Source organism: Brachyhypopomus gauderio, chromosome 15 (genome assembly GCF_052324685.1).
Source record: "Brachyhypopomus gauderio isolate BG-103 chromosome 15, BGAUD_0.2, whole genome shotgun sequence".
Taxonomy (NCBI): Eukaryota; Metazoa; Chordata; class Actinopteri; order Gymnotiformes; family Hypopomidae; genus Brachyhypopomus; species Brachyhypopomus gauderio.
Window position 1 is genome coordinate 5633202 of NC_135225.1, and position 21615 is coordinate 5654816.

Genomic DNA, 21615 nt, shown 5'->3' on the forward strand with positions numbered 1-21615 from the left:
CCCCTGCCTTCCTCCGTCCCCTGGAGCCACCCCTCCTCCCAGCTCCAGAGTGTCAGTGCTGCTGGAGGCCAGCCTCCTCATCCTCCTCACAGAGTGCAGGGCGGACTATCCACACAACATCTCCCACACTCGTAGAGGAGCGCATGAAGAGCTTTACGCAGAGGCACTCACATCTGTGCAGGCAATGAGCTATTCTGACAACAGGTTCCAAAACAGACATGCTCTGAACAGTGGATTTTGCCACAGTATTTAGCCCTTAGCACTCTGAGGACTTGAGTCGGGTTAAGGACACCAACATTGGCATTATACAAGGTATGAAGACCATGTAAATACATCAGAAAGGAGTTTTCTTTTCAGCCATCACTGACGCCTAGAGGAACACTACTGTGGACTTCCACAATGAGCCCGAAGAAAAGGAAACCCAGTGTGGCGTTCAGCTGGCATAAGTCGTTTGCCATCCTTGCTCCATGGAGGAAAGGTAAGCCTGCTTTGCCACTCTGTTTACCTGAGATCGTTTAACCTCCCATTGTCATCTGTGTACAACACCTGGATTTGTGGGTGTAGGTAGTAATTTGTCTGGCTGAGATCTTCTTGGAGCCAAACAGTACTACAGTATCTAATTAAAACAATAAACTTTTCTGAATCCATGAATTTGTAGCACTCAGTCAAATTAGGACTATGTTTGGTGATACAGGTAATGTTTTAAATAAGCTCACAAGAAATTGCATTTTAAAGAAAATGTGCAGACATCTATGTCATCATTTAAAATGTTAATATTTTGTTTGTATGTGTAGTTCTAACTAATGTTCATTTTACGGTTGTATTGTAAATGTACAACTCATTTCACAAATGTACATTTACATCTTGTATAGCTGTGGTTATAGTGAAGCATTAAACACTGAATTGTGTTTAATTGTCACTGAATGTTTTTTAGACAAAACAAGCAGCTTGCTTTTAATTATCAAGAAATCAAATTTTATTTGCCATCTGTTACAAATCCAGAGGACATGTTTAGACTTTGTGGCATGTAATTAGAAACATTGCCATCATAAATCGCTACATCATTTGTTATGTGTTAATTGAAGTTCATGAGATCTGCTTCACTTTTCCTGGCAAAGAAATATACTGGATGACATTCTTGGCAGTCATATTATTTGAAAGCTTTCAAAGTGATTTTAAAATCTCAACCTTCTGCACTGAATACAAAATGTGGGAGGCTCAGTGGTTGATCTGATCGATTGATACAAAGAGTCTTTGGAGTTATTTTTCACAGGGTTGTTTGCATATTTGTCCTTAAGGGACCTTGGTCAACATGCTAGTCGGCCTTATGTACATCTGCACTTAAGCCTTTTTGAGGTCTTACGTTTGCTTATTCTTGTAAGAGGACGCCATTCATTGTTTCAGCTGTGAGCTGACATAAATCCACTTTGGCAAAGTACATTGTCCTTGGACGAGGCCAAACTTATGAAAGATCGTTATGTGAAGTATTGTGCACACAACGTAAATATGACTTGATAATCATTGTGTATGTTCTTTGTGTTATATAATCATATGCATTATCATTAATTGATTTCGGACACTATTTTCTGTTTTACTCTGTATGAGGGGTGTTCTTCACTGAGATATGACAATCAGATTCAGCTTTAGACAAAACCACCACTAGAAAATTAAATAACATCAGATGTGAATATTTGGGGGATGACAGCACTAACTCTGGGACTACTCCGTTCCAGTAAATATCTGACTCATAACAAGCGCCAGAAAATGCAGCCCTCTATGGCATTTGTAATATAGAGGTACAGGCTGACTCACATGTATCAGGTGCTCTGTAATTTAAGCTCAGACTTCAACGTTAAGCAGCTTGAAAAATGAAGCTGTCGTCATTTTGTGGGGACATTAACACAGATAACCTAGCGCTTTCAATTTCTTTTCCCAATTTGTGAGCTTTAGACACTTCTTGAGAATCACTGATTCATTCACCCGGTTGTGCAACTCAGTCTCGTTTTCAATAATATCAAAACAAGTCTGAAGTCAAGAGAGTGGGAGGTGTTCGTCAGGTCAGAGCAGTTGGTGAAAATGCCCCAAAAGAAATCTGCGCTAGAGTTACGGCTCCTGCACATTCTTCTCTTATCCTGACTGCGTCAGATAACGTGTCTCTGGAAAGACTCCACGCGACTCATATGGAGCAGGCAGAGAGACAGGAGGGGTAAGGCGGCGTTATCACCCCGAGAGACAGACAGGCGAGGGGCGCAGGGCAGCTGCTGGGAAGCCAGTGGGGGGAGAAGGAAGGTGTGTGCGTCTGGGTTTCACACCTCATCATATGCAGCTTCTGGTCTTTGTCACCTAAAGTGAGCAGTCGTGCAGCTCCAGGAAAGTTCTGCCACTCGGTCCAAACCATAGGCTTGTTTCTGTGGGTATAATGAAGCAGAATTCTCATTTGATGTGGTGAATCACTTCTGACATTTTTATTCTGATCATTTGGAAGTGCAGTTTTATTTTTTAGGGTAGATAAAACCTATCAATATTTTCCATTATTTTTTAGAAGAAAAAGAGAAAAACATATTCTTACTTAGACATAAAATACGCTATTTTTGGAATATGTATTCAAAAATTTAAACTTATGCAGACATAAAACATGCATACACGACTGCAATTGAATCTGAGGTCCTTGAGTCTTACCAATCATATCGTCAGCAGACTTCTGACATTTTCTTTAACCATCAAAAGAAGGCAGACCTGTCTCTGCCTGCCTCTGACCGCTCCCCCAAGAATGTCAGCTTTTGAGCCAAGGGGACAGGCCACACTGAGGCTAACAAACATCTTCAGTTATGGTTCTGTGTGGTCTTAGTAAAATATACATAATATACACATTTTGTACCTGTGTCAAGATGTCACTTGTAATTACTCTCAGTGCAGATCAGAAAGGTTCAAAACTTTAGACCTTGATTAGTGTTTCTGTTATGAAAGCAAAGATGCTTCTTCTGGTTTACGCGATCCGTCTCTATACTGTCATCTCTGCTAGGCAGGCGGCTCGTCAGAGTGCAACCTTGGAGTTGGACTATGTCTCCTTCTAATCTCTCATTTCATTCTCATCATTAGGCCACTCAAGACTAAGAGTCTCAAATCTGCTGCCCTTGAGTTCTTTTACTGCCCGAGAATAAACTTTGATTTCACTGACTTTCAGTGGTGACTTTTCTGGAGGCTGCAAGTCTAATTCACTGTTTTTAGAAAGAAGATTCTGGGTTCCTGAATCCTTATATTAACGGTCTAAAACATGACTTTATTAAATCAAATGAGATACATAGTTATTTGCACAAAGGAGCTGACTCAGGTACACTATTGGAAAACAAAGCTTTATACCAAGTGGTTCTTAAGTCAACACCTGTTTCAGTCCCAAAGGAAAACAGGTGAAAATACAGCAGACAGCTCAGCTCAGTGTTAGATCTGTCAGTTCTAATTGCGTGCCATCCCCCCAAACACCAAGAATTATAGAAGGGCTAAATATATGTAGGTTAAAACTGATAGGTTACTTACATCAATATCTCAACTAGGGAAGGCTTTATTTGTTAAATGGTTTTGACCTACATATGGTCAAAACCAAGGGCAAAGCCGACAATTGACCAACCTTGTTCTGGATCTTAACATCTCATGGAATGTTCTAAGATCACATAAGGAAAAGAGAGATTGCTTTCAAACATGAATCTTGTTTTTTCTTGTGCATATCTGTGTCCTTACACCCAAAGCAGAAGTCTCCATAACTCCATAACTCTTGGGTGAGGAGTGTTTTATCAGCTTAAAAATGTGGCGCATTTGCCAGCAGTACACAGTGAAATATCAGCTCTCGTGAAGCAAAACAACTGGTCCAGGTGGAATAACTAAAGCCAGTGCTTCACATCTGGATGAATAAAAGCTGCACAGTAAAGTAATGTGGTCACAGCGTACGAGTGGGAAGATGGGTTTAGTGTGGCTGAAATAGGATGGAGACACACTTATCCCAAAATATTTGCATGGGTTTTATGGATCTTGGTGCTTTTGAAAGAATTCACTTGCAGACCTTAAAGCAGGGTGATAAGGAAAGCGTGGGTCTCGTTCCCAGCCAACAGTGATATTACCCTGGTTTTTGCTTGTTTGTATTTTTTATGCATTCATACTCCACTGCACATGTGAACTCAGCATTGCTAACATTCCTGCATGCCCGGGGCTGCGTGAGGCCCTGTTTGATCTCTCTGTACCGGCAGCAGGTCCCAGGGATGTTAATTGAAAACCCAGGGGGACTGAGATGCAGATCACCTCCAGAGTGGCACCAAAAATGCTCCACCATCAGCAGTTCTGAATTTTGTGCTGGCAGGCACTGCCACATAAGGCTAAGCGAACCTTTTGTAATTGACGTTTTAAAGTGAATTAGCTACCTAGAATCTGGGTCTTGTAAGAATCTCCAAGAATCCAATTACAGCATGTTTAACCATATCTGTGCAGCTAATATGTAGTGATGAGCAGCATCTAAGTAGACGTGCAATATTGTTTTTGTAAGATCACCCTTAGTGGGCTTTGTGCCTTTCAATTAGTTTATCTTGTTCCACAGTAAGAGGTAACCATCGCCGTGGCAGTGATAACACCAAATTTAGCTGAGCCTGACACGATAAGGCCAATCATGGGATATCAGAGCTCATCCAATGCAAAATTTGCATGTGCAGGTACTCTTACCCAAGTCATGGAAATATGTAATTTAATCTTTTTCACTGAGAATCAGTGTACATATTCTACTCCATCCCACACAACAATTTTTACTAATATCTCCAGAAAGCTACTGGGATCCTGAGCGTGTCTATAGTTTACATTTTATCAGATGAACTCATTCTACTGCAACATCATGATTTAGAGTAGTGGTGAACTGAGTAAGTTGTGGTATTATATGCAGAGTTCAAGATACGCCACACCTCATTGTGTATGTAATGTTGTGTTCACTCTATCAAGCAGGACAAATGGAAGGACGTTTATACAGTGTGTGCTGCAATATACATTCTGTTGTGTTTTCAACCATTTACACACTACGTCTTCAGCTGTAATACAGAGCACAGTCTTCCTGACAGGGATGAGTACCATGTTCTACATTTAAGAGTGCCAAAGAAATAATGAAGTTATATTAATTTATTTTTAAAGTACACCATAACAGGTCCATTCAGAAATCTAATTTGAATATTTTTCAGTGTTTAGGTATGGTACATTTTACGTCAGTACATAAATAGTTAAGTCCAGTAATAGATTGTGATTCTTGAAATATTACTAAAGATAAAAAATTCTTTTATTTAATGAAAGGAGTCCTCTGGTAGTCAGAAACACACTATTCAGGGTTTTATTTGTATTGATAGCCTGAGGGTTTCTGTCAGAGTCCATGAGAAAAAGCTGAGAAAACACAACCATTGTTTTGGATGGGGGAAAAAAACCTGTGCCAGAAGCAAAGTTTGTATGACCTCACATAATTGAAATGCTATCATTGTTTTTGCAGAGACACTATCCAATCTGAAAAGAGCTTTTTCACAACATATTCTTTTCTCCGGAAAACTATGGGTGAACTTCAACTGATGGCTTATTATTCACAAAACATAAATGAAAAAAATAAAACAATGGATTATGGTTTATTGAAAACTGGCAATCAGTTGGAATGGTTCTAGTTATTTTCACAGACTCATAAAGTATGATGAGTCGTAATGTTTTGTTTTTCACAATCACAGTGAATGAACTGACCTCCTAGCCATCCAATCACAGACTCCTGCAGGCATATAGCTCTGTATCTGTGACGGGCAGGGTGTGCGAACCAAAAGGAAGCGATCACGCCAAGTCTCAGGGAAAAAGGATGGTTTAATAGAAAGTGTGCAAACCTAAAACCTGTGCAATAGATCCAAATTAAGGATATAATGACCAGCGGTCAACTGGTACAAAGACAAGACATATATAGGCAAACAAACGACCCTCAGGTGAGACGGATCACGGGCTCCGCCCACCTGAGGGACGCACATGACGTCACCAAACAACGACAACAACAGCCGCTGTGGACAGAGGCGGCCGGTAGGGGGCCGCCTCACCGTGACAGTATCAGCATTCATTATGAGCCTTCCCATGATCCTCTCTGCCTTATAAATGGACTGTCTGTGAAAATAGAGATTACAGATAACCACAATTAAAAAAAGTAACCCAGGATCACAAGGAGAGCTGATAATTTTTTTTAAATTAAATGCTTGACTGATTCTAAAAGATGGCAGAAAAGAGGAGTTGTCACATATGGCAGGACCCAATAACAGCATTAACAGACTGAAGGGATCAAAGCACTACAGTCTGTTCCGGGACACAGGCATCAGGGTTTTTTTTTGGAACACTGTTGCTAAAGAATGCTTTATAGTAAGAGATAAGCTTTCAGCGCCATGACAGAGTTTCTGAGAGCATGTCTTCCTATAATTTGAATGATTCTACAGTGAGACATAGAGTAAATATCTGGGAGTCTTCCAAAAGAAAAAAAAATGAATTGCCATCTTTTTGAAGAGAGCATTTTTCAAATGCCTATGCTGTTCGTGTCATTAAGTTTCCTCTACTCAAATGTCACCTAAAAAGTCTCATTACATGTACTGATGAATAAGAAATGTGGTCCAGATTCAGCATGCTCCATGTTATTTATGGACCCATTGTTTAAGTGTACTCAGGTGTTGGGTGGTCACAATTCCTTATTTTTCTTTCTTCCTCCGCTATGAAAGACAGTCCTATCATCATAGGATTTTTAATCAAATAATTAAAATGGTATTGCGTTTTAATTATCCTTTGCATTTTAATTTGGAAACAAATCCTTTTCTTCTTTTTGCAGGCAAAGAAGACGTGGTTGTGGGAAGTGAAGTTGTGCTCACCAAGATGAAATTCTTCAACGCTTTTCACGAGAAACTGTTGAGTGCTGAGGATTCTGTATCAACCGTGTCCATGTCAGAGTCTGAGCAGGATTCGTCCGCACCGCTCCAAGTGGAAGAGATGATCTCTCTTCACAGTGTTGCACCCGAGCCAACTATGATAGAACCAAAGAAAGACTATTTATCTGCTATTTTCTCTAACGGCCCACTGCCAAGGCTGTACAAGTTTGAATCAGAGGACTCTGGGGTCGAGATGCCCAGTGGTGCAAACTCCCCATCCACTCCAACTGGATCAGAGCAGAGCTTTGTCGTCCATAGCAGAGGGTCATCGTGTGACTCAAGCACTCTGAACTCTTCCATACCAGCCAACGGGCCTCTTCTCCTATTGGATCAGAGCACAGGATCCTTAGAGGCTGTGGAAACATCACGTACGTATACTCAAGAAGATCATCTCACAGTCTTAGAAGATAGCCCAGAGGATGAAACGGATAACATTCTCCTGGGAATCGCAGGAGATTCAGAAGGGCCCCAGGACAGAGCGTCGGAGAGCCTTGTCTCAGGAGGCCATGAGGAGAGTTTAGTTGGTGCAGACACAATAGAAGCAGAGGAGATGGCTGGGGGAGACACGGGGTCAAAGTGCCATGACGCTGATGATGGCAACACGGGCTTGGAGTTGAAACAGCAGATGGTCCGGAACAGTACAAGTGACAGTCTGGACGAATACATGGAGGAGTGCTGCAGGCTAAGTGAGGTAATTATAACAGTTTACACACATTTAACAATACGTACTGGATGGTCTGGGATGACCCACCATTTTTATATGCAGACACAGCCTTACATTGGTTGTTGAAATGGGATGTAAACAAGAATATGGCTTTCAAAATCTAAACACAATACTTATATACTTTTTTGTAAGCAGTTGGAGCTGTAATATATGGATATTTTAAGGGGAATTTGCCTCGGGGCATGCGGGATGATATACTAACATGAAGGACATTTTAACTGCACCAAACAGCCTGTAATAAGCACCTGTGCAAAGACAACACGTCATCTGCTGATTACAGAGTTCACTTGGCATTTGAGGGTGAGAAGCAAATAGAGAGCAAACAGGAAATTCATACCTGCCTTGAGAAACTGCTTGGGTGCCAAAATCAGTAAACATGACATCATCCCCTAAATGGCTGACATGATTAGGAATACGCTTTGAAAATCAAACAAATCAGTGAAAGAATTGAGCACAAAAACTATTTGTTAAGACGTGTCGAGAATAATGTGATTTAAAAAGTTACATTGCCCATTTCTATAGCCCGGTAGAAGTGCATTCATGTTACTGTCAGGAACAGTGTTCTCATTCATGGAGGGTTATTTTTTTTTTACTTTTTCCTGGTAATGAAGCATCCTACCTCTGCTGCACCTGACAGCTGTGCTACGACCTGTTTGAAGTACAGATCATCTCTGCCTTTCATGCTGAAGTAACTATTTCTATGAAGGAACTGTCTTATACGGTTGTTTTTCAAATGATGATTATTAGCAAGATATTGCCGTTTCAAAAAGCATGTCTAAGGTATAAAGGAATACAGTAGTATGTTTATTTTTAGCAGTATGCTTTATTTCAACCTCATGCTTTCAGAGAGGTCAGTAATTAGGAGTACAGTGCCTCATCCCATGTGGCCATGTTGTGGGCCACGTGTGCTGACCTCCCGGTGTTCTTCAGTACAGTGCTCCAGGGCTGAAGTGGACACACTGTTCTCTTCTTCTCGTGGAACTGCAAATCACCCAGCACCTTTTCATCTGTGCTGAGCAGCGGTGCAGATGGCCGTGGCGATTATAGCCAGCGCAGCCAAATCCCTCTCTCAACTCGGCCTCCTCCATCTTGGCTACACATGGTGGCCTAGTGTACCTGCATGCACCGAGCAGGTGTCAAAAATCTCAAATTACTCACATATTTACCCAGATAAAGACCCTTTGATAGCTTATGGATCTTTGGCAGGGGGGGAGGGGAAGATCCCCCCCTCCCCCACAGCGACACCCCCCTCCCCCCTCAGCGACCCCCAAGCCCCCTGGATGGCCCAGTTTAGGGGAGCTGTGCCGACAGGCAGACTGGGCAGTAAACTCCATCTTCATCATCACCTGTCAGCACACCTAATAAGCTAATTCCTTTGCCCACTAAACGAAGCTCTCTGAACTGAGGAAAGGGATATTGGAAAAGGGAGTGTGGGTATTTTTCCCCCTCCATCCACTTTAGACATGGTAACTTCAAAGGGCCTCTCCTCCCTGCTCCTAATCTGATTCGTTTCCTGCTTATAAGAGAAGAAAACAGGTACAGTGAAGCTTCGGTCACAGAAACAGGCACCTTTATTAAGGGCAGAGAGACACGCTAGGCAGAACTTGCAGCACTGGCTAACTAGTCCCTCACAGGGATCGTGATCTACAGAAGGGGAACATGTGAAACTTCAATGATATAGCTGCTCTACATGTTAGAAATGGAAGGTTAATTGGCACATACAGTATGTCCCACTATGTTTTATGCATGTGATGCTCACCATATGAGTAACCATGGCAATTTCAAAACTTTTTTGCTCTTCCGATGAGGAATGCGTAGAGTGAAATATGGTGTTAAAGAGGAATGAAGACAGTATTATTACCATACGTCTTTCCCCTTCTGAGATCATGCCAGAATTCCACAGCTGGGGCGTATAAACCTAGAGACAGAGGCCACACTTCCTAAAGTGGCAGGAAGAGTCTTCCATCCAATGATGGATGAGCTATGGAGAATTATGACTGTCACATTTAGGCTCTTAACTGACTGGCACCCCACCTCAAACGTAAACAATTCCACTACAATGTTAAGATATAGGCTACACAGTGTCATTGTTATAAAAAATGTAATATTAATTTACCAACAGGATTTTATTTTTTCTTTTTCTGACTGAAAAATATATACACAATTGGTTCTGAGAACAGTGGGAGTTCAACTGAGGCCATAGCAGTCAGTGGGTTGAAATCCTGCACTAACAGTGGGTCTACGTACCTCAGAATCACAATGAGTTGTGTGGATATCACACATGTCATTTAATTGCTTTATCACAAGTCCAGTGATAGAGGCTTGCAGTCTGCTGTAGATTGGAAACAGAACACAGGCCACAGACTGAGTAATAACATTTCTGTGGTGGTTTACAGCTTCACTGCACATATGAAGTCTGTTTACAAAATTTACAATGTAATTTAACAATGTAGTTAGGTTTTTAAAACAAGTATTTATGCCTTTTGCGATGGGAACATTTTAGAAAATAATCAGGATTTAGTGGTTCTTTCTAACTTAAAGTCTGTGTGTCTCATGTTATAGTCTGTCACAAATATGCAATCAGTAAAAGGCAGTCAACAAGCAGTAAATGATTATTTACACAGACAAAACCTTGTTTACCTATGTCAACACATTACATAACGTACAAAGCAATGTAAAATGTGCAACCAATTATTTTCAGTGTTCTGGTTTATGAAAAAACCAATCTCTGCATACACTCTACATGTGGCACGTTTAGTTATGGCAGATTTAGAAAAGCATTTATGTACAAGAGATGCACTATAAATTTACAGTTTTCTGTGAAGTGAATAATTACTACCATGTTTATTCTTATTTGATCACAAGCCATGACAAGGTCTTGATGTTTCAGCAATATGACATTCAAAAGACATAAAAATGTTTTTATGTGTGTGTCTCAACCACAGCTTAACAAAAAAAGTATATTTTGACAACTGAAAGAACATATGTTAGGAACCCAGCAAATAACAGCAGAGTCAGATTTTGTTCAGGCGTGCAAAAGCATTTTAATTTGAGGTGAGAAGGAGAGAGGAAGTGAAGAGGAAGGGAGTGGGGTTTTCCCCTCCATCTCTCCCCCTCTCCCTCCATCTCTCCTTCTCCCTGATCACTGGGGGTCATGAGCACAGAAAGAAAGAGTGATAAGATCTGGTAAAACCTCCACATCCATCAGGACGCAGGAAACAGTAGCGTCAGACTGCTAACGACCATCTTTCTCATATACTGCTAACATCTTTCTCATATCGTCTTTAGTCCATGTGTGTGGATGTGGCATGTAGGTATGTCAGGTGCATTCCCTTTCCTCGCTGTAGTAATCGCAGTACAGATTGGCTTCAGAAAGGAGCGTGTGATAAAGTTTCACCTGTTTGGCAGGGAACCATACTAGATTATACAGAGACAAGGGCTCCTAAGTCATTTTCACAGCCTGTGTAAATGTCTGAGCTAGAAAGAATGTATGAATGAATGGATAGATAAAGGAAGGACTGCATAGATGAATGAGTAGATGGATAAACGATGAATGAATGGATGAATGAACGAACACTTTCCTACTTTATTACGTAGTGAACCATAAATGTAAATAACAAATATTAAATACACTTTTATGAAACTGGGATGAGCTATACAGGTTTATAATGGCACGTATGATGGCATTCATAACTAGTTCACAGACGTGAGAATGAAGGCATGACCTCCTTCGGCTCACACACTCCGTCAGAGGAAACGAGTGATGTCAACACCCAGCATTACTGCTCCCTGTTATGACTTTGGCTTCTATTGTTTAGCCACTGTGTGAGTCTGGGACAGGACTGGATATCAGTGACACGGAAAAGCTTTCTGGGGGAGAAAGAGCCCCCGACCTGAGCTCACATCCTTCTTTTGTTGGGAAACTTTTTGGAATGTTCATGATTGTATAAATATTTGTTCAAAATTTCCTTTTCAGATTAAAAAAAACCCCAAAGGTGGTAAAATGATTCAACAAACAACAGCACTCAGTGCTTTGTGTTGAACTGGGGTGGTCCTGCTCACTCTATCCCATCCTATTCACACAGAGGAACACAAATGCAGCTGTTTAATGGCTAGAAAGGTATACATCCCTCTGTTTAAAGATGGTCTAGTTTTTGTGCTGAACAAACAATCAGTACATGCCATGAGCAGCCTTACTGACACTGGAAATGAGACCCATGTCTCTGGTGCTGCTGGTTAGTGTCAGGGAGGGGTGGGCAGGGTTACTCAGAATCTTCTCTACTTTTGCACTTGTCTGCCTCTCTGTCTCCAGCGAGTTCAGCGTCAGTCTCGTGACAGACTTTCCCTGTGGACCACTGCATAGACGAGACAGACCACAGTCGAAAAAAAAGTTGAAAAATTTCCAGCAACTTACCGCACAGTTTTTCTTATTTCTTCTTAGTAAGATGGCTCTGGCACTTACAGTCCAGCAAAGTTTGCTGTTCAAGTCATCTCCTATCTATAGGACTGCATTACCTCAACCTCTTCCTCCTGGATGGCCTCTGGCCTACCAAGTCTGAAATTCACCACCTGTCCCTTTGTTTTCTTCACCTCTGTAGATGATTCTCCCTGCACCACAAAACAAGGTTCTCCTCCAACATCCTGTAGTCCAACTCAGTCTCCTTGCAGTTGCATCCGACTATAGAGAAGCCATCAGATAACGTTTGCAGGTGGCATTAGCTTGCATTGTATTGGAAGTCATTATGCAGAGACTGAAGAGGAAAGAGTCCCTCACGTGCCCCATTTCTTCTGTTTCTGACACAGTTATCACAAACCGTGGCCTGTTGTTTATGTAGTCTATGATTCATGAGACTGCGTGAGTTTTTTTCCCCCAGGTGTAAAGTATAAAAGTTGTTGAAAGTTCTTGAGAAATCAAAAAGAGAACACATACTTGGTTTGCCTCAACAAAAATATATTAACATTTTTTAAAGGGTATCAAAGGATATAATGTTTTTTTCCAACCCAGTTATAATATAATCTAATTAGACTCATAACCAGGTAATTTTCCTTGTGAAAAATATTACAGTAAAAGTGTACATTTTGACAGACCAGCGAACATATAAGATGCTTGTTGCTGAATGATCACGTAGTGTAGTGTCACAGCCACTGTGTTTGGTGCAGCGCCTCTGTCATGTCAAGTGATGTAAGTGTGTGTGTGTTGCGCACGTCTTTTGTTCCAGGTGAACCAGGCCCGGGCCAACCCACTGGGCTCTGGACTGGGCTACCTGGAGCACATCTGCCAGCTGATTGAGAAGATCGGCCAGCTTCAGGAGCACAATCTCAAACTGCAGAACTGGATCTGCAGCCTGCAGAAAGACAGCAAGATGACCAAAACTAAGGAGGTGGGTCCCAAGCGCTGTGGAGTTTGTTTTTCTCATTTTGGGTATTAATAAATACTTAATATAGCTGTCACTATTGGCGCTAAAATCTTTCCTTGTTGTGAGCCTCATCTCCAGCTGGTATGAGGTTATCTCTGTATCTCTATATCTCTGGGTGGGGGATTGTTTACCCGTACGGGCCCCAGCTGTTCTGAATGGGCTTCAGGAGTGTGTAATGCCAGATGAAAGTGTATTTAAGAAATAGAGGGGTGGGCTTCAAAGCCCTTCATCACACACACACACACACACACACACACACACACACACAGGGCTCACCTTTCAGTTCAGCAATCACTGCATAACCCTCAAAAGAAATGTCTCATTTGCATTGGTCTCATGTTGATGCTAAGATTGTTAGGATACAAAATATCAGGTCATATGAGATAATTACATATTATTTATTGTTTAATAGTCCAGTGCATCCTTTGCTCTACCTCAGAGTTCATAATCTACTGTGGATAATGTATCATTACAAATTCATCATAACCTACCAAATGAACTTAACCAGCGTTTCAGACTAGATACTAAAGTGATTTCTTCATGTGAAAAAACTACCGTTTGTAGCAGAAATCCCTCCATGAATGCACTATTGCCCCTTGCTCATCTTTTGACCACCTTTGTCCCTCTGTGGCCTGTTGCCCTATAACTAAAGTCCCATGCCAGCACATTGTGTGCATGTCTATGTGCCCTTTAATCACTGTGAGGGCAGTTTTGTTCATGGTTTTTCAGAGAGCTTGTTTTAAACTGGCTCTGTCAGGTCGGGCCTTGGGTCCGGAAAAGCTTTCAATGACACAGTGAGCGATCTCAGCAGGAACCCACACTTCAAAGTCATCAAAGAATGAGTGAGAGAAGAGAGAGAGAGAGCGAGAGAGAGAGAGAGAGAGAGGAGGAAAGACTACAATTCTAAAACAAAGAATTCAAAAATCTAAATCTAAATCTACACTCGTTTTGGTGCAGACCATATTGTACCTTGCTGCTGTGTTCATTGCACTCCTCATGAAGGTGTGGTCCTGCTTTGAGATCTACCTGCTTTTTTTTTTACTTTTTTTGTGTTGTCTGTGAAACTTGGGCAGCCCACCAATGCTATCCTATTCTTAAACAGAACAATGCTTTCAAAGGTGGGCACAAGTTCTGGACCACACTGCTTGGTCTCTCTGGGACACCAATTCCCCCTGCGGTGTGTGTTGGATGAAAAGCCAGCGGGCTGCAACACGCCATCACACACATGAAAAGGCAGGGGAGCTCTGCTGAAACGTGTCCCAGTCTGGGTAATCACGGGCTGGGCCGACTCCTCCCAGCTGCTCCCGGCCACCCTCACGACAGCCTTTCATTTGTACTCATCAAAGTCCCTCACAACTCAGACAAAAAGCAGTTACCACCTGCATCGCTTGGTCTCTCTTGGTCTCTCCCTGTTGCACTACCTTTCCCACTCCTGCTAGTGCACATGATCCTTATCGTGAGTAAAAGAGAGAGCAGTTAAAGGCAGGACAGGGAGTGGGTTTAAAGCTATAATAGGCTGTAGTTTGACACTCTCCATTTATGGGGATGTAAAGTATTTTAACACTTTTAGTAGATATCATTTATCATCTGTGCCATTTCAGCTTTTTGTCAAAATGCTAAACACTGTATATTGCTTGATATTGAGCTTTTAATTTAATATTAAATAATATATATTTAATTTATTTGATTTAATAACATTTTTTTACACTAACCCTGAAAAATTGTCAAAAAACTAAATCAATCTCACAGTAATATTTTGTTGCCAGATTATGCAAGTAATGGCTTAGACCATTTCTCTTCCACATACATATGACATATATTCATTTTCTTGAAGACAAAAATTTACTATTAAGGGCATTTTCGTGACCTATTGAAGTGAAAAACAACAAATCTACATTCAGTAGGATGAACAAAACTCATCTGCACTTTTGTCGTATGTTAAAATGTAAACAGAGTTCTGTTTCAAAATGTTTCAGGACTTCTTCACACAGCACTGTTACTGTGGAGCAGCCAATCTAGCCTTTCAGGAAGTGAAGAGACGTTTCCGCGGTGACTACCCCAGCCTATCGGGTTCCAGCGGTGACTTCCCCAGCCTATCAGCTTCCAGCAGCACACTGTCTGACCTCAGCACCATCCCAGAGGGCGCTGGGATTCCGATCCACCCCCCTGTCAGAGGTCAGCATACCGCCACAAGATTTCAAATGATAGAAGAAAAATCCCATTGCACTGCTAAATTGGGATTTGCAAATAAAGGAGCAAAATAAATATAAACCATGTCCACATAATTTCAGATCCAGGTTCAATTCTTTAGTTGAGGTTTTGACCTAAATGCATTTACTTAGGGGCATTAGGAATTTGTTGGGAAATTCTGAAATTCTAAGATTGGAAGAAAGTCGACATTGCTAACAGTCTTTGCTTTCATTCTGACAAACAAGTTCAAAGTTCATATAATACATTTAGCACTCATGACACCTTACAATATGGACCTCACTAAAAGGGAACATACTTAATGCATGTGTTAAAATTTTGGGATAACTGAGTTTAAAGTTACAAACATCTTCACTGGATTCCAGGTGCATATTCTCTGAGTTCACATTCAGAGTGACTCACGAGAAAAATAATACTGCCTAAATCTAAAAGTATTTCCCCAGTGATTTGCATGTTTTTCAAGCACGTCATATTCCCTCAGGTGTCTGGGTGATTGATCAGGAAATCAGCTAATCCACTAATAGAAGAATTCATTGCATTTTGCAGTGAGAGAGGGAATCGTGTGTAACTACAACACCCCATGGATGTTGGAATTCCTCTTGTCCTCTGTGCAGGAAACCATAGTTAGTGTGCGCTCACGTGTTTGTGTGGGTGTGCCCCGCCCTGTGAACGCACCCCAGAGTCCCACAGGAGTGCTGATTCACTTTAACATCTGTCATAATAGCTTTTTCCTTTTTACAAAAACCGACTGTTTATCTCTGTGTAAGTGCATCCCGTAATAAAGATGCATATCTTGTGTGATTTCTGGATAGACGGGGCTGGGGGCTGCCAGCTGACGGCCCCCCTGCGGAGAAGAGCCCTGAACAGGCGGAGTTATGTGGAGGGAGAGACCAGATACCTGAGTGACAGCGCGGAGACCCTCTCTGCCACCCACAGACGAGTGCGTCATGGTGACCAACTGGTGACTGAAGACTCTTTGACCTACCCTAATTGTCCAGTACTCATGTGTAATGAAAACAGGGCTATTTCCTCACATAAACTAAACTAAGCAAACTATTGTTTAGGGAAGTTGTTGGTGGGTCCACCAAATATATTATGAAGTCACCAAGTTAACAAAATCACTATCCAAAAAGTACAGTCTTTTCTCTAATAGGGAGTTGTGGTGATCAATGGCTTATTATATGAAATCATCAAACTGCTGGAGCAGTTTGGAAACCTAAAGTCTAGGCAGGAAAATCAGCAGAGTAAAAAGAAGAGGTATAAATTTTAACTAACTTAAGTACCTCAACGTCATGACGACAAGAAATCAAGATTCTTGTGGCATAAGAAGTAGGACTTAATGTCTGGGTGTTTAAATTCCCATGTGATATAAATACAACATGTACAAGGTCCCATAGCTCCCATTTTTTTGGCTGGTCTTAATAGCTTTTTAACGCTGTGTGTAGTTATTCCTTGGTTGCTCTTTATTGGGTGTCTGTGGAAAGGTTTTACTTTTTAAGCAAGCAGTGGGAGATTCCTATGAGTTCAGCTTCACCAGGTCAGCCTCGGTCATGTACGGTACTTGTATGTAATGGTTGTTGCTCCCTTTGCGTGTGTAGCAGGAGAGTCACACATGGGGCAGGATGAAGGAGCTGGTGAAGAAGACCAGGCTGAGGAACCCTGGCAGGCTGGGCCTGTCCTCTGGGTCCCTCAAGAGATCATGTCCACAGCTGTACCGGTAGGCAGCAACACTACATTCTGCTTTTCAGAATAAACACATTTTTCTTTTTTTTAATTAAAGCAACAATTCAGCATTGGGAATTTGGCAGTTCTGGACCAAATGGGATTTTTATCCTGATTATACCGAATAGTATACTGATGCAGAATGAGGAATTGCCAATTTATGGAGTTGAATATAACAACAGACTAAACTGCGCTTCAGTGACTAGTACATGGAAGGAGAGAAAGAGAAAAAAGAGAACATGGCTTTCAACACAAAGGATGTTTTAATGGCTGCACGTCAGCCCTAAGTAGCATTTATTACAGTGTGGACATTTTAGTCCATTAGCAATAACTTTATTAACCTTATCTTCCTGTAAGGAGGAATTGTTTAAAAATTACTATATCATAGCTTAAGACGTTGAATAGAACATTTTTACTGGTGATTAGGGCGAGACCTTCAAAGCCAAAGATAACACAGCAAAGTGATTGGGAGTCGGTCCAGATATAAATGGAATTTAAAATAAACATCACAAAGTGAGTTAAGGTAACATCTAAATTGAAAAAATAGTTAATGTCAGTTAACATTAACCTTTTTTAATTAATGTTGTGTGTAATCTTTTATTTCCTAAGCCAGTGACATAAGCAGAATGAATCATATAACCCTTCACAAATGGTTTAGGGTGAACATCAAATTGTTGTGACAGTTTGATTCCTAATAACGTTCTACCTCTGTGAGTGTCTTGTTACCATGTCTCCACACTCAGTGAGCTCCCATAACAAGCGGAAGAGTGTAAACACAACAACTACCATGGTGTCTAATGTGTCTGCTCTTTGATGCTATGAATTGAAGTTGATGTGAGGGTCTCGCATGATAACAATTTAATCTCTGTAAATTCAGCTTTCCGGTTCCCTCTAATCTCCAACACAAACTGATTCTTTTAAAATACTTTGGTGCTGTGCTCATGTGGTAGTGACAAGTTCTGGGGTTCTGTGAGTAGATAAGGGGGCATGCCACTTATTAGGTTAATTACTCTTCTCAGATATTATCCATAAATACTGATATGTATTTTCACTCAGCATATTCATGGAGTCTCTGTTTTAGGTCAGAAACAATACTTCTTCTCTTCTTAATATTGTTCTTAGCTGGGTAGGTTGAGTCTATGGCAGCGGTCGACAGTGTGTGGAATACTGCTCTGCTTTTGTTTAATGGTCCGCAGGCGTAGGAATCTAGTGGGAGTAGCGCAGCTCATGGAAAGAGCAACTATTTCTCTGCCCCCTCAACCCGGTCCACAAGTGAAGTGCAGTTCTCCTCACACATGGCTTGGCACAGCCTCAGATGAATAGTTAGGGGGTTGCAGTGTCAGGTTCAAACTATGCTCGGAGGAGTACGAGATCTCTGCACATATTTCACTCGTTAGACGAGATATTGGTGTGCAAGACACACTTCCTCCCAAGACAGGATTTTCTTTTCATGAGGAACATATTCACAAAGGCCACACCCAAAGAGCTTAATAATAGCTAATATATAATAATAATAGCTTAATAATAGATGATATATATAATAATAATAATAATAATAATAATAATAGCTTAATAATTATAAGAGGTTATATAAGAAGTTAATAGTGAATGTCTAAATTTTTCCACAGGCCTGAACTGGGACCAGTGGAACTATGTAGAAGAGACAGGAACTCCATGATTGTCCTTGGCCATCAGAAATTGGACTACCATTGGCTTCAATAGTATTAATCAGGTAAGTCGAACACATCTGTCATTCTGGAAAATACTGAATCACATCTTTTTTTTTCCCCCAATTTCCATTTCTTTCCCCAACACTGAAGCTCCATCTCCAGTGATGTTATGGTAGACGCGATAGTCAGAGTCCACAGCTCTTCTCTATTGTCTTCCAGTTGGACACTGAACAGACGCCATACGATGGGGGTAACGTTTCCCTGGAGAGGACGACATGCAGAAGTTGTACAGACCTGTGTAAAGAAACCCAGAACGGAGGGGAGGACGAGGAGATGCATGAGAATGTGAACTCTGATAAATGAGACGCGTGGAGCGTTGAAAAACAGGCATGACTCTCATACTTGACACACACAAAGCTGAACAGAAATGTTTATATGATTTATGGGTATATACAAAACTATGGGTATGTGATGGGGTTATCAGTGTGGCTACATTCTTTGTCATTACATGTTAAACGCCATATACAGTTGTTTCAACTCTAGTCAGTAAAGTTGTGGATTAAGCTTCACAAGTGTACACAATGTCATGCAAATTAAATGTTGCCAGAAAGTCACAACCACCCAAACTTTTTATCAGTTTTTTTAACTTTAAAAATGAAACACTGTAGAAGTATATTTCCATATATACAAATAAAATCACTTTATTCAACAATTTATGTAAAAATAATTATGTATATATTACATTCTGCTTCACTGGAGATATTCTGTATATCTTTACAATGCTTCATCAGTAAGCTGTGATTTGTACAGCTGAGTGTGTATGGGAAGAGATGGGCATGTATTATGAATTCTTATGTATTTTGAATTCTATCTTTATAGAGGCTTATGATAACACTACAAATGGCTGACTGCCATTTGTTATGCATTGTTTGTGATATTTTATTATTCTAAAAGTGTAGCAATGAGAACATATCATTCTTACTACAAGAAATACTACAAGTGTTTCCTCTGACAAGAATATGTCTAAGAATAGAACTGAAATTCTATGGAAATCTTTTATGTATCTAACAAACTCTTGTAGCCATGCAGGACAAGGCATGTCAGTTTGACCAGGGCAAGCTGGCCTAACGGTTTTGCTCGTCTGCTTAAAATGTGCACCACAGCCCTCTAGTAATCACTAGTGTGTGTGTGTGTGTGTGTGTGTGTTACCACTACACAGATGGATTAATGCAGAGGACAAATTTCGATTGAGGTGAAAATCACAATTGACAAATTTGGCACATTTACAAAAGTCCACTGCTTAACGCAAGGACAGTTAAGTCCAGAGCGGAAACACTCTGCTAGGGTCATCAAAGATCTCAAATGGTGGCATAGCTGACCTACGAACAAACAGACTCCTGGACGTGTTCAGATCAACGGAAAACGTACCACTGCACCCGCAGACAGCTACAGGCTAAATACATCAGTACAGTTACGAGAGGATGTTGTAGTAATGCAGAATCATAATCTACTCTGTGAAACGCAGGGTGAACAAAGCGGGAAAAGTATTTCAATTTGAGCATAAAGGTTAGCAGTATCTATTTTAATGAAAGCGCATTAAAACGCTTTGTTTGCTGTATGTTGACTACTACTGGTATCACTTTATACTTACATGTTTGTATACTGATTTAGTCAGATGGTTTCTATGGAAATAATGTTTTGATTTATGAAAGATATTTTTTATTTGTTATGGACAAAAGATTAGGGAGCTGTCCTTATACTGCATATTGTATTATACAAAAATGGACAGAATATTTTAATATGCATATTGCATTCCCATTAAAAGTTATTTTTAATAAATAAAGATGTGATATTTCTATACAGTCCAAAGTTCTCAAAATTGATGATTTTTTATAAAATGTAGCAGCAATGTCCAGTAACCTGAAAATATCCACAAGTGTCGCTGGCCAGAGGGCAATGTCATTGGTCAGAACGGGTCTTTGATGGTTTAGCACCGTTAATGCCATACAGGTCTGTGTCGCTATAGATGAACACTGCTAGCCTATCTGGGCAGATTCATAACAACATCTTTGCAGACCAAATATGTACCTAATATTTGTCAATACCTGATTCTAGGGGGAAACAACTAGTGTTAATATCAAATGTCTGGATTACTATTGACACTTAGACGTTGAAAGCTCAATATTGGATTAAACTTAATTTGCCTGCCTTTCGATGACACAAATGTATCTTGCAATCAGAGGCGTAGCGCAAAATTCTGGGGCCCCACCGCAAGGAGGCAATGAGGAGGCCCGTGCGTGAGCTAAAATCTCACGAGCGACCGTAGCGCGCTACCCTGCGCGAGCGGTGTAGGCGTTTATACTTTCGCGAGCGTCGCGAGCGTCACTGCAGTGTAAATATGGCTTTGCAGTGTTGTCTGAAACGATACGTTAAAAAATAGCCTACGAGCCTCTTGTAATTCCAGGACGAAACATGAGAGAACGTGAAGACGTTAAGATTGGGCGTTTTGAAAATAAACAACCATTAAATAATGTGATAAAAAGCGAATAATTTCGAGTATATGTATAAATATTTAACTAAGTTTAACGTGCTGGGAAATATTGAAATGGACCTTGAAAGTGATGTACAAATGCTTTAATTCCACCTTGTTAAGGTGTATGAACCCTGCAAACATGACTTTGTTCATCGCGCTGAAGCGCGGCGCGCGCGAAATTACAAAATTCGAGAGGTGCACGACCTCGCGAATCGACAGCGCGCGAGGCCCTCGCGCACGGGCGGAGCCACAGCGATTACGTCATTTTCGCCGCGCAGACCCTCAAGTATAAACCAGGCTTAACATCACCCAGGAGGATGACTAAACAACAAACTCGTCCTAAGGCGGGGCCCACCTGTGTTCGGGGCCCCCCCGCAGTGCGTGCCTTGCG

At 41.1% G+C, this 21615-nt stretch overlaps 1 protein-coding gene across 3 annotated transcripts; it reads left to right on the forward strand.

Moving 5' to 3' along the window:
- The first annotated feature begins 50 nt into the window (after positions 1 to 50).
- Positions 51 to 20546, forward strand: LOC143476574 (uncharacterized). Of its 3 annotated transcripts, none has more exons than XM_076974816.1 (8): positions 51 to 478; positions 6854 to 7641; positions 12894 to 13055; positions 15068 to 15266; positions 16112 to 16239; positions 16901 to 17016; positions 18650 to 18753; positions 18911 to 20546. In XM_076974816.1, the coding sequence occupies exons 1-7, from the start codon at positions 400 to 402 to the stop codon at positions 18741 to 18743; spliced, it is 1566 nt and encodes a 521-aa protein (XP_076830931.1). In that variant the 5' UTR covers positions 51 to 399; the 3' UTR covers positions 18744 to 18753; positions 18911 to 20546. The 3 variants fall into 3 exon arrangements, with proteins under 3 accessions (XP_076830931.1, XP_076830929.1, XP_076830930.1); XM_076974814.1 differs by having other exon boundaries at positions 52 to 478; positions 16112 to 16260; positions 16898 to 17016; positions 18911 to 20545; XM_076974815.1 differs by having other exon boundaries at positions 52 to 478; positions 16898 to 17016; positions 18911 to 20545.
- The last annotated feature ends 1069 nt before the right edge of the window (positions 20547 to 21615 follow it).

What these genes read in the sequence shown, in the direction of transcription:
- LOC143476574 (XM_076974814.1), top strand. Translation starts at nt 400, where the DNA reads ATGAGCCCGAAGAAAAGGAAACCCAGTGTGGCGTTCAGCTGGCATAAG. An exon ending in AGATGACCAAAACTAAGGAG is followed by an intron (nt 13,056 to 15,067) that starts GTGGGTCCCAAG and finishes AAAATGTTTCAG; the next exon opens with GACTTCTTCACACAGCACTG. An exon ending in TGCGTCATGGTGACCAACTG is followed by an intron (nt 16,261 to 16,897) that starts GTGACTGAAGAC and finishes TTGCGTGTGTAG; the next exon opens with CAGGAGAGTCACACATGGGG.